This window comes from Caenorhabditis elegans, chromosome X (genome assembly GCF_000002985.6).
Source record: "Caenorhabditis elegans chromosome X".
Taxonomy (NCBI): Eukaryota; Metazoa; Nematoda; class Chromadorea; order Rhabditida; family Rhabditidae; genus Caenorhabditis; species Caenorhabditis elegans.
Genome location: NC_003284.9, coordinates 899256 through 910341, shown reverse-complemented (window position 1 = coordinate 910341; position 11086 = coordinate 899256). Strand labels below are relative to the sequence as shown.

The window sequence follows — 11086 nt, the reverse complement described above, 5'->3', positions numbered from 1 at the left end:
TCTCATTTTCCTCCCGCGCTTTTGAGAGCAACATGAAATATTACTACTTGTTTGCTCCGGAAGGAAGCAAGGTTCGCTTACTTTAAAATTAGAATGCTGCATTTTTTTAGGTAGAAGGATCAAATATTACTTTTTGATTATTTTTAATTTCTGACTTTACTAAATCTGAGTATAGGGTAGAGTTAAAATTATGTCTCTTTGATTTGGCAGTTATTTTAATATGAAAAAATATTCTACATAATTTTATTAGTCCAGAAGGAGTCCGCAAAATTGAGACCAGACCAAATTTTTTTATGTTACGAAATCAGTAGAACTTTCAAAAATTTCAATTATACTTTCAATTTGTATTTGTTTGTGGATTATAGTCAGATTAGTGCTATCTTCATTTAAATTTTAATTTAAAAAAAAATCTAAGCTACAGTTTTGTTTAGAAACCATTCTATGTTTTTATACGAATCCTTCATTGTAACGTTTTGGTAATTTAAACACGACATTATTTACAGTAACCCTGGAGTATTGTTTTACGGAGTTTCAGATGGTACCGTGAATATTAAATAAAAATCGGTAAGTGCAATAATGTATCAGTTATGCAATTGCGGACATCGATTTGTGTGCCTTGCTGTTTTTGTACTTTAAAAAATAAAAACAACATTATTAAAAACTTAAGCTTCAAAATCTAGCCATAAGAAAGATCTGAAAATTGGGGGAATTTTCTTGTTTTTACGTAAATTTTCCTGGTACTTATGAACGTTTTTTTTTCAAATTGAATTTTTGGTCAAACAAAAATCACGTAATTGTTTACAATTTGTAGATCAACAAGTTTATAAACAAAACTCATTCAGAATTCCATTAAGATGCTGAAAGCCAACTTATTGCGGAAGAAAGCAGCAAAAACAAAGTAGTGACAATTAACTAATTTTCGTTGGAGACTTATAGAAAATGTTCCTATTTGTATGCTTATCGCATCATTGTTTGAGAAAAAGGAAATATCGCGTGTTAAGGAGATTAACAAAATTTAAAAGAATAGGAAATCAAAGCAGAGAGATTGACAGATTTATCTTGTATAGCTTTTTTAAAATTTGAACTTAAAATGTTTTGTCAAGTTGTGAGATGTTCCTGTGAAGTTTCAGGAAATGCGTTTCATTCAGGTTGAGCACCTGAGCCGTAAGGCCATTTTTGGCACAGTATCCATAGGCATGTAAAATTTTAGGCCAGAAACTCAAAGTTGCACAGGTAGGTAATATACCTGTCTAGGTAATACTATTTAGGCGGAGTAGCGCCAGTTAATAAATTGTATGCAACATTGTAAGGTTTAGAACACGCCTAAATTATTTACTAAAAATGCGTTTTTTTTTATTTGGCATTCTTTGACTGAACCTTTTGAAAAAGATGCATATTAATTTAACTTTTTCACGCTTAATACTAAAAAAGTTAAGAAATGTTCTAGACATTTCCTAAGAGTAAAAATTTTCAAAACCTAGATATCTTACATTTCATAGGCCAGGTTCATTGATCATTCTGCATTACTTTAAAATGGAGCAGGCAAGCATACGAAAAACCTAATTTCAGATCCTTTAGACTTGCTAATTATGTAGACTGATTCTGTCTGAAAAAATGGATGAAAAAACGGAGAATATATGTATAAGCATTATTTAGAAAAATAATATGAAAAGCTGTGACCAAAAATATTGGACTGCACTGGCACAAAAAGTTTGAATGTTTTAACCACAAGAGTAAGGCACTGACCGAAAAGTGAAGTACGGATCAAAAAAAATTGAATACAACACAATTTCTGATAGCTGAGATGAAAAATCTGACCTGGAAAAGATGAAGAAAGCAAGAATGAGGTACTGACTAACTTCTCCTCTATTTTTCAAAAACAACTATTTTCCAAAACAGCTATTGTTAATTGGTGAGCTGAAGCTCGGTTCCAGACAAAAACACTTCACGCCAAAGAAGTTTCGAAAAACTTCCTGCTTAGCCGGCAACTCAATTTCAAAAAATAAAATGAAAAAAAAAACGTCGGAGAGCATCCTCCCCAACTAAATGTAAGAAATTGACGGGCGAAGTGAGGAGGGGACTAATGCATAGCAAAAGAAGCGAAAATGCGTGCAGTCACCATTTGCCACACACAATTAACCGAGTTAGTAGCCACAATTCGGAGAGAAGAGCCGCGCCCCCCCGAATGCCCAGCCCACTTTCTCCCCATTTACCCCCCGAGTCCAAAATGGAGGCGTGGTGGAGTGCTGGAAGAAGCAATGAAATAGTTATAGTCAAGAAATGCGGGGCTAATGGAGATACTGAACACGCAAATGGCTTCTAGGATACAATCAAAACCTTCATAAAATCGTACAGCAATAAAACAAGATTTTGGGGGCAAAAAGTGAGCAAATCTCATAAAACACTACATCAATTTGCACATTGGATTTGAAGAACTGTGTGTAAATATGTCATTTTATAGGTGGCACCTATTCCAAAGAAGTGACACTGTGACACGTTGTTCCACTGTTTTGCAACACAATATCTGAGCCAGAATAAAGTGCGAACAAGTTCAGGTCGGCGGCAGAAATGTGCGGCGAATTTCAAAATTTGCCGAACTCGACAAGTTTGGCAACTTTACTTTTTTGAAATTGGCGGTACTCGGCAAATTTAGCAAAATTGCCGCACATCCCTGGTCGGCGGGTAATAACTATTTCAGTCAAATTAGTCAATTAACACAGTCGGTTAATATTTGTCACACTAGCTAATGGTTGATTTTTTCCCGATTCGCTGAAGTTAGCCGACTTGTCAGCGATTCAGCACCAATAACCGATAGCCGATTTGGACCGATCGGCTGTACCAAAAAATATGCTCTTCGAAAGTTTTAATATTAATACTTAAACAACACAGAAATTCAAAAGTTCAGAGCATATCATTACAGCGTGTTGTTTTATCTTACGTGGAAGCCGAGGACAACAGGTTTCACAAAAGCACAACAAGACTGCGGCTGGAAATAAAAATTATTTCCGACGTTAAAATAAGTAACTCAGCATATAAATTAATTTGAAACACAGAGAATCGCAATCTATTTGAGAAATATAAAACTTTAAATTTAAAAAAATATCAAAAATTCTGGAGGTGACGTGTAATACATCTACGATCAATTGTTCAATTTATTGCTCCAATTTGCGTGAAAATTAGGTATCACTTTGTAACTTTAAGAGTATAGGTTTTTCGGTAGCACATATGTTCGAAACAGGTGACAACAACGTCTTCTCCCAAAGTTTTTCAGAAAAAACCACAAGTCAAAATGTTGATGTGGCGTTAAGAAAATATACGCACTGTTTCGACTAATATAGAATAATTTTTAAAAAATGTTTTTTGAGTATCAATTCGAGGTGTTATCAGTGCCTTTCTGAAATTCGCTAAAGACTAAATTAAGTTTTTCGACAATTCGTGTCATATATTTTCAGCATTTTTTACTTTTTAGGCAGGTCTTGTTCTATCAAAGCGGCCTGTCATCTCTTAATATGCCTACTGTTTCAGATTTGTTGTGTGGTCCTGTGCACAAAATATGTCTTATCTAAAGTTTGATCTGTGCGGCCTGTTTGCCGGTAAAATATGACGTGAACTTTTTCCGCTTGCTTTGATGTTCTCCCTGTGTAGGAGGTGATTGAAAATAAGATTCCATCTTATCCCATTCCCTAGCCATGGGTGGTCTTCTCGTATTCACTATCTTTATTTAAACCTCATTAGTATCACTATTGTGAGGACACGGCTTGTTTTACAGATAAACTACAATATTGATTGTGACATTGTAATGCACGATTCCTACATCGCCAACAAAATCTGGTATTTAGAGAACACCACCACAGTTTGCTCGGCATTATGTGCACGTCGTGATATAACTGTAAATGAAACCCTTACAAAATGCCGAGAGTTTGTATCAATTGATTTTTTCTCAAATTTTACCCATAACGAAAATTTTCAAAACTTGAGTTAATTTGTTTAAAAATATTTCAATTTCATTTTACGAACAGGTATCTGGGTACTTTTCCGATTTTTGCCCCCCAAAATGTTTTCGATATTTTCCATTAATGAAACGTGAACTTTTTTGTGATTTCAGGCTTAGTATTGTTGTTGTCTAAGCTTAAAAATTGAAATAGGATTGAAATAAACATTCACGTAAGAATTTAAATTGAAACATTGAATTAAAAAAAATTTGGGAGGCAGAAATCGAAAAAGTACCGGTTTCTTCTGCTCTAGTTTGAAAATCTAAAAAGGAAATCCCCTTCAAATTTTTAGTCTTGAGCTCAATGGTCATATTCCGCAAACACTCGTAATCCCGGAAGTGAAACAGCAACATATGTACCTTATCAAAGAGAAAATCAAAAAGAACAAACATTCTAGTTACAAATTCTCATGGGAATTTTATCTGAAAGAAATGGGAACCAGTACAAGATAATATATTACAAATTCATTATTCAAATTGTTCCAGAATTTGATTCAAATGTTAGCATTTTTTAGATTGGATAAACTCACTGTTCAGACAAAACGAACACTTTTTATGGTCTGCTAGCAGCATTTTTTCTAGGATTTTTAGAGCAGTTGTTTTTTTTTTAGTTTTTCCTTACACAAATCAAAAATGGCGAAAACTTTTAACTTTTTTTTCGTCTGAAATTTTAAGTGAAAAAAATCAGATTTTGCAAGATTTATTCCGGATTATTTTGAACAAGTAAGTCGCGGGAAAGCAGTTTCAGGATAGCAAAAGGATTTGAAATTGTTTGAAAATAGAAATACATAATACATAATAGTTTTTGAAAAATTCTAAACATTTCAAAAAAACCATATTTTTCAAAACTTTATACAAATATTTGCATGTGTAAAAAACATTTTCTACATTTTCAAAACATCCAAAGTTGGCTGCAACTGATTTTTAACTAATTTGGAAATCAGGCTCCTCTCCTATCATGGAACTTTTTCGAACTTTTACGTCGCACTTTTTTCCGCTTTATCTTATTGTTTCAGACTAATAAACAATGTTTGTCTCAAAGTTTGAAAATCTTCACATATGCAGATAATTATTCCGTTTTACAAACATAATCACTAGTTTCTTATAGTTCAGTTTAAAACACAACTTTGCTATTTTGAAGCAAAGTGAATTGGCACTTTTGTTCATAGGTTTGTTCTCGTGAATACATTAACCTGACATCATGCGAACAAGATATGAAAATATAGATTTTTTTCCTTGTTGTACAAGCTATAGTGCGGCTACGATAGAATAGGATTTGAGAAGTTTTAATTTTGCTTTCAAAAAATTTGTCCGTGTGGATTTTGCCTTAAATATGTAGTACAAAATTGGCTGAAAATGACTGAAAATGAGTATGAAAATTTTTTATTTAAATTCTAATTTTTTTCAATTTTTTTTCAATTTTGCAAAAATTCTTATAGCTGATTATGCCATGCTCACATTTTTGGACCCCTGATTTTAATAAATTGAACAAAAAACAGTAAAAACCAGTAAATTTGCCCGGGAAAACTCTGAACGGCCGATCAAAAATTCAAAATATTATATTTTTGTAAAATTAAAAATAAATAAACTAATGTTTTTAAAATTTTTCTTACATTTTCCCAGTTTTTGGTCAGTAGGTCCAAAAAACGTTTTGCATATGTAGTTCTGAACTTCACGTCATATTTTTAAGTACTCCTGTTTTTTGACAACTTTCAGAAGATTTCAGCTGCCAATTCTGTTTCCGGCCCACTTTACTTGTTTGTCCAGACACGCCACTCAACTTGAACTTTTTCTTAGAACTGAATAAATCCATTTTCAGACTATTTCAGTTTCCAATTTGGATTTGCTCTTATTTAGTATAAAAAAGAACATCTGAAATCCTTCTGAAGCTTGTTTTCATGTTTTCTAATATTATTTTTTCCATTTTCAGACAAGGCGCCCACTGGCATTTCCTTCTGAATAGAAATGAATGAAGAACACTAGAAATTGAATTTTCTGGGGAACGTAGGGAACGCGTGAATAAAAAAGAAAGACGCGTGGAGTAAAATAGAAGGAGAAAAAAAAAGAAATTGAATGAGTGTTTTTCCGCTTCAAATCAAAAACAACGTTTGGATGAAAAAAGAACACAGTGAAATAGAGAAAAGAAGGCGAATTGAAAATTCTAGAATAAAAGTTTTAGGTCTCATTTCTTTCCTTGGTTAATTTTCGAATCGCAGTGGCAGGCGGAGAACTAGTCTTCTTTCCCTTTTCTATTTCACGGTACTGTTCCAATTTTTGTGACCCACTTCAAAGAGAGGCTTGGTCCCCGGTGTCCCCAAACTTGATATTACGGAACTATGAGATCATGAGAATACCTATTTTTCTGGCGCCAAATATCTCGTAGCGAAGCGACGTGCGTCTCTCTTCGTCACATGATATCTCGCTGCCGCGGCCTGCCAATATTTTCGCGCCAGTAAATAGGCATCTTCTCATGATCTCATTGTCCCGTAATATCTTAACGATAAAACAGTTTTTGAGGTTTGGAAGGATGCTATGATCCGGACGAGAGCTTTGCGGATCAGGGGTACCACCGAAATGTTCTTGATTTTTCGATTTTTGGTTTTTTCGACCAAACTGTAAAATCCAAAAAAAAACGAAAAATTTTGGTTTTTGGCAACACCCAAATAAGCTTAACCGAAAACCTGCAAATTCCAGGGATGGGCGGAAAATAGCCATTTACAGTCGAACCGGCAAATTCCGCCAAATTAATGGCTTGCCTCCGGATATCAGAATTTCCGGAAATGATTAGAAGGAAAAAGAAGACGGAAACACTCGAAACTGTATCTTTTTGAAGTTTTTTCCTGTTTTCTCTAGATATTTTTATAGAATTTTCTTACTTTTCAAAATAGATGTAGGAACATTCATAGCATGTGTTCAATTTTACCAGGTGAAGTTGAAATTTCCAAAAAAATGTGCAAATCCACAATTTGCCGGCTTGCCGATTGTACGTAAAGTTTTAATCTGGCAATTTGTCTATTGATTTGCTGATTTGCCGGGAATTCAAATTCTGTCAATTTAACAGTTCGCCAATAAGCCGGAAAAATCGTTTACCTCTCACCCCTGGTTTGTACAACTTCTCCTCTAACTTGATGGGCTTTATAGTTTCATGAACATTTTTTAGTAAAAACAAAAAAAATTGGAAAATAATTATTGTGATGACGTCATATGTTTTTTTTTCCAGTTCCATTTTCCAATTCCAGTTTCATGTCTCATATCAATCTTTATTTTTAAAGTCAGAAAATCCAATTTAAAGAAGTTTTTGTATTCTAGAAGCGTGGCAAAACTGAAAACAGAATCCACGAGTTTGTTTTTTTTTATCCGAAAAGTCTCCATCACTCACTCAGACATGTTGAATTGTAATAGAAAAACATCTAAAGAAGAAATTTGTCAAGACACCGGAGAAATCTGTTTTCAAATTCAATTAATTATTCAGTGCTGCTTCAATGTGTGAACTTTCACTTTTTTCTTTTTTTCCTGGTCTTTTTCAAAATTAGCATTAAAGTATTTTTTCATTTTGTCCTGTGGTAACGTTTTTGTTGTAACGATAAAAACGAGAAAATCATTTTAAAAAATTATTCTACCTTTTCTGTGTATACATTTTTGAATTTAATCATATTGTTGCAATAAAGCACATCATTTTATTTTGGATTTTATGATTAATTTAATTTTCAACATACGACTTCTGAAATCTCATATATTTTTCAGAATCCTTATGCTACCTATCATCAACCCTCCTGCTCAAGATCAATCAGACTCCACTTCTCACAATTCTGCCAACTACTTGTCACTGACCACTAATAATTCCAACTATATTAATCGGAATAGTGAATCTTCTCCACAATACACAGGAACCAGAAACTCGTCCCTTTCAATTAACTATCCGGAATCAAAAGAAAGATGTAATAATGATCTGCTGATTCCTTGTCATGTACGTTGGAATTGTTAACTTTCTGAAAACAGGCGTGAGGTTAATTATTTACAACCTTTAAACAATTGTTCAAAGAATTCCGGGGGAGTTCTACACGCCTAGTCTTTGACACTTTGGGCTTTTAAAATTGTAAAAAGTCACTCTGAATAACGGGGGAAGGAATTCAAATGGGGGTCTCAAAAAATTTTGGCAATGTTATAATTTCACAACCTAAAAATTGAAATTCCGAAATTTTTTAGGGAGCTGCGATTGTTTGTGAATTTTATATTTTCTGCAATTGGCGAATTGTTAAATTATTGAAAATTCAAATTGCCGTTGATAAGTTCTAAAATTCAAATTTCTACGAAAACTCAGCTTTCTGTATAAATAGCAGAAAACATTTTGTTTGTATATTCCACTACCTTCCAAAACGTTATGTTATGTGTTTGTTAGAAAGTCTAAACCAGGAACAAAAAGACATTACTGATTGGCTCACAACATGTGCTCTTCCTAGACTTTCAAACAGAGCAAGGAAATCTAAATATTGCATCTTTTTTTGAGCAGGTTTTTTTTGAAACATTGAGTAGCACTTTATAATTTTTTTTAGAAGTTTCAAAATATCGTTATAATTTTTAATCGACAGCCTAGTTATCTCGCTTATTCAAAATTTTACACAAAAAATTTTCGATAAATTTGCAATTAAATTTGAGTTTTTTTCAATTTTATGTTTCTAATTTAATAAAGTTTAATTCAAAAAAGGTACCTTGTATTTGATTTTGTTGGGTTGTACTCAATTTTGTCGTCGAAAGTTTTCGACTATTTGACAATTCAACTGCATTTACAAAAAGCCAAAAATTTTAAACAACAACTTTTTCAGCTAATGCCACCCCGGGATCCATACGCTTCCCGACTTTCAACGTCATCTGCTTGGAGTAGCATTCGGCTCTCGGTACTTTCATTATCCAGGGTGAGTTGAAAAACGGAAAGATGAAGCATCACATTTGCAAAAATATGAGAATAGAAACTGCTAATTGAGATGTCATGTGAAAGGGGCTGAAAAAGATTGTAAACGGAAATCCAATACTCCTACATAAATGCATGTTTTTGACATATTGAAACCTATTCTGAAATTCGAAAAGCCTTCCAACTACTCTTATGAGCTATCGAGTAGACAAAAGGCTTCATGTATCCGGGCATCGTGGTTACCCACGAGACCATAGACGTCATCGTTCACCACATGAAAAGTGTGTGAGCCGCTCTCCGGCAATGTTGGTGAGTACTTCTAAGACATAGGTATTTTGATTGGATTCCTAGTCACGTTTGTACTAAAATGTCGTTACTACGGGTAGGTTTTTTTGTTTTTTTTTTCAATTGCTTTTTCAAACGAGCTTTGAAAATGAATGGTAGGGAATAGAGCTCAATCCAAAAGTTTTTTTGAAACCGAAAAACAAAAAAAAGCGGAAAAAAAAAATTTTTTTGACCAAAAATCTACAGCGCTGGAAGGGAAGTTTAAAATTAGAAAAAAAAAAGATTTATCTAATTTTGAAATGAGCTTATTAAATACCTTAGCATTTTTCCAAAACTAACCGGGTTGTTTTCAACGGCTCTGTAGCTGTCAGTTATCGAAAATTATTTGGATTTGCACTGACCAACATATTCTTTTGGCTTTTTCTAGGTGTTCTTCCTTAAACCCTGTTCAAAGCACAAATGCTGCCTTGGATGTATATCTCTCCGTGATGCGATCCCTCTGATTTGCACGGTGGAAATTTTCGCTTTGGGTATTCTTTTTTCTTATTTTCCTCTACTTAATTCAAAAAACTTGAAGTTTTCTGCGCGACGATTGCTATCGATTTCTGGATAAATGACGGGAAAACATTCTACACCGACAATTTTCAAGGCTATGGAGCTCAAATAGCTTTGAGCTACTTTGCGTTTCTCTTTCTGTCAATTGCAATAATTTGTGAGTGAAAATTCCATTTCAATTTTTGAAAAAAAAAACATTTCAGTGTTCACTCTCTCTATGTGGAAGAGCAGAAGGAGGAATTGGTATTTTATACATGTTATTTGGCAGGTACAGGGTTTTCAAAATTATATTGATTTTATTCCAGTGATGTGCGGCAGTTCACGAAAACTACGGTTGCCAAAAATTTTAAAACACGACAATTGCCAAATTGCCGAAAACTTTCAAATTCGGCAATTATCGAATTGCCGAAATGTCAAAAATTTTCAATTCCCATAAGTAAATCTAAAAATGCCAAAAAAAACGTTTTCAGTATTGTAGAAAAATCGAAAAAATAAGTATTTTCGAAGATTTTTATTTCAACTCTTTTTGAACTCGAAAAATGTCGAATTGCCAATTTGCCGAAAACTAGGATTATTCCATCGACTTTCGAAAACATTAGTGGAAATTGGAAAAAAAAACGATAAAAACTATTTTGCCTGTTCTCGTTGATCTTTTTGAAATTTTTAATTTTACATATTCTTATCAAATTTTAGGAGAAGAAATATCTTATAAGTGACAGGAAACAATACAATTTTGTACTTTTCAGTGGACCATCATTGAGTTCTTCGCATTTTTCATCTACATTATTATGACGTGGACAAAACCCCCGAGAGACAGTCAAAACGGAATACTTATGCCTAGTGCTTGTGTTCTAATTGGAGTTACATTGTTTGCGGCATTAGTGGAAACTTGGTGGTAATTCATTTCGAATTGAAAACTATTGTGTAAAGTGTTTTTTAGGTTGATAATTTTTGTAGATGCAATGCTTTTTGAAAGATCAAATGATTTGTATGGAAGTCGGAGGGCTTCCAATGAAAATCGAGAGGATTTGGAATCGGAAAGTTCAAATAGCCCAACACCCGTGCGGCCGAGCATTCAAATCAAGGAGGTTTAAATGCGTTGTTTTAGTAATTTATTTTAAGTTATACATTAAACAGCTTACATGTAAATTTCACATTTTTGGATTATAAAAATCATATCTGCTGTGTTAAAAACTCAACAAATTTTAAGAATTTGAGGGCACAACCAAAAAAAATATAATATTTTCAAAGTATTTTCTTCCTTGTGGGCACTTCATGCCAGTTTTTTCCTAATTTTCTTTGAAACCCCAAGGTCTGTCAACCTGTTGTTGCGCATTTTGTGTCAA

The 11086-nt window shown here is 33.4% G+C and overlaps 1 protein-coding gene across 1 annotated transcript; it reads left to right on the top strand.

Annotated features, from left to right (window-relative positions):
- Positions 1-7729: 7729 nt before the first annotated feature.
- On the top strand, positions 7730-10917 carry ZC13.10 (MARVEL domain-containing protein). The gene is made up of 7 exons (NM_001374944.1): positions 7730-7958; positions 8815-8904; positions 9613-9715; positions 9763-9897; positions 9944-10008; positions 10487-10635; positions 10681-10917. Exons 1-7 carry the CDS (start codon positions 7743-7745, stop codon positions 10832-10834), a joined length of 912 nt encoding a protein of 303 aa, NP_001362019.1. The 5' UTR covers positions 7730-7742; the 3' UTR covers positions 10835-10917.
- Positions 10918-11086: the final 169 nt, after the last annotated feature.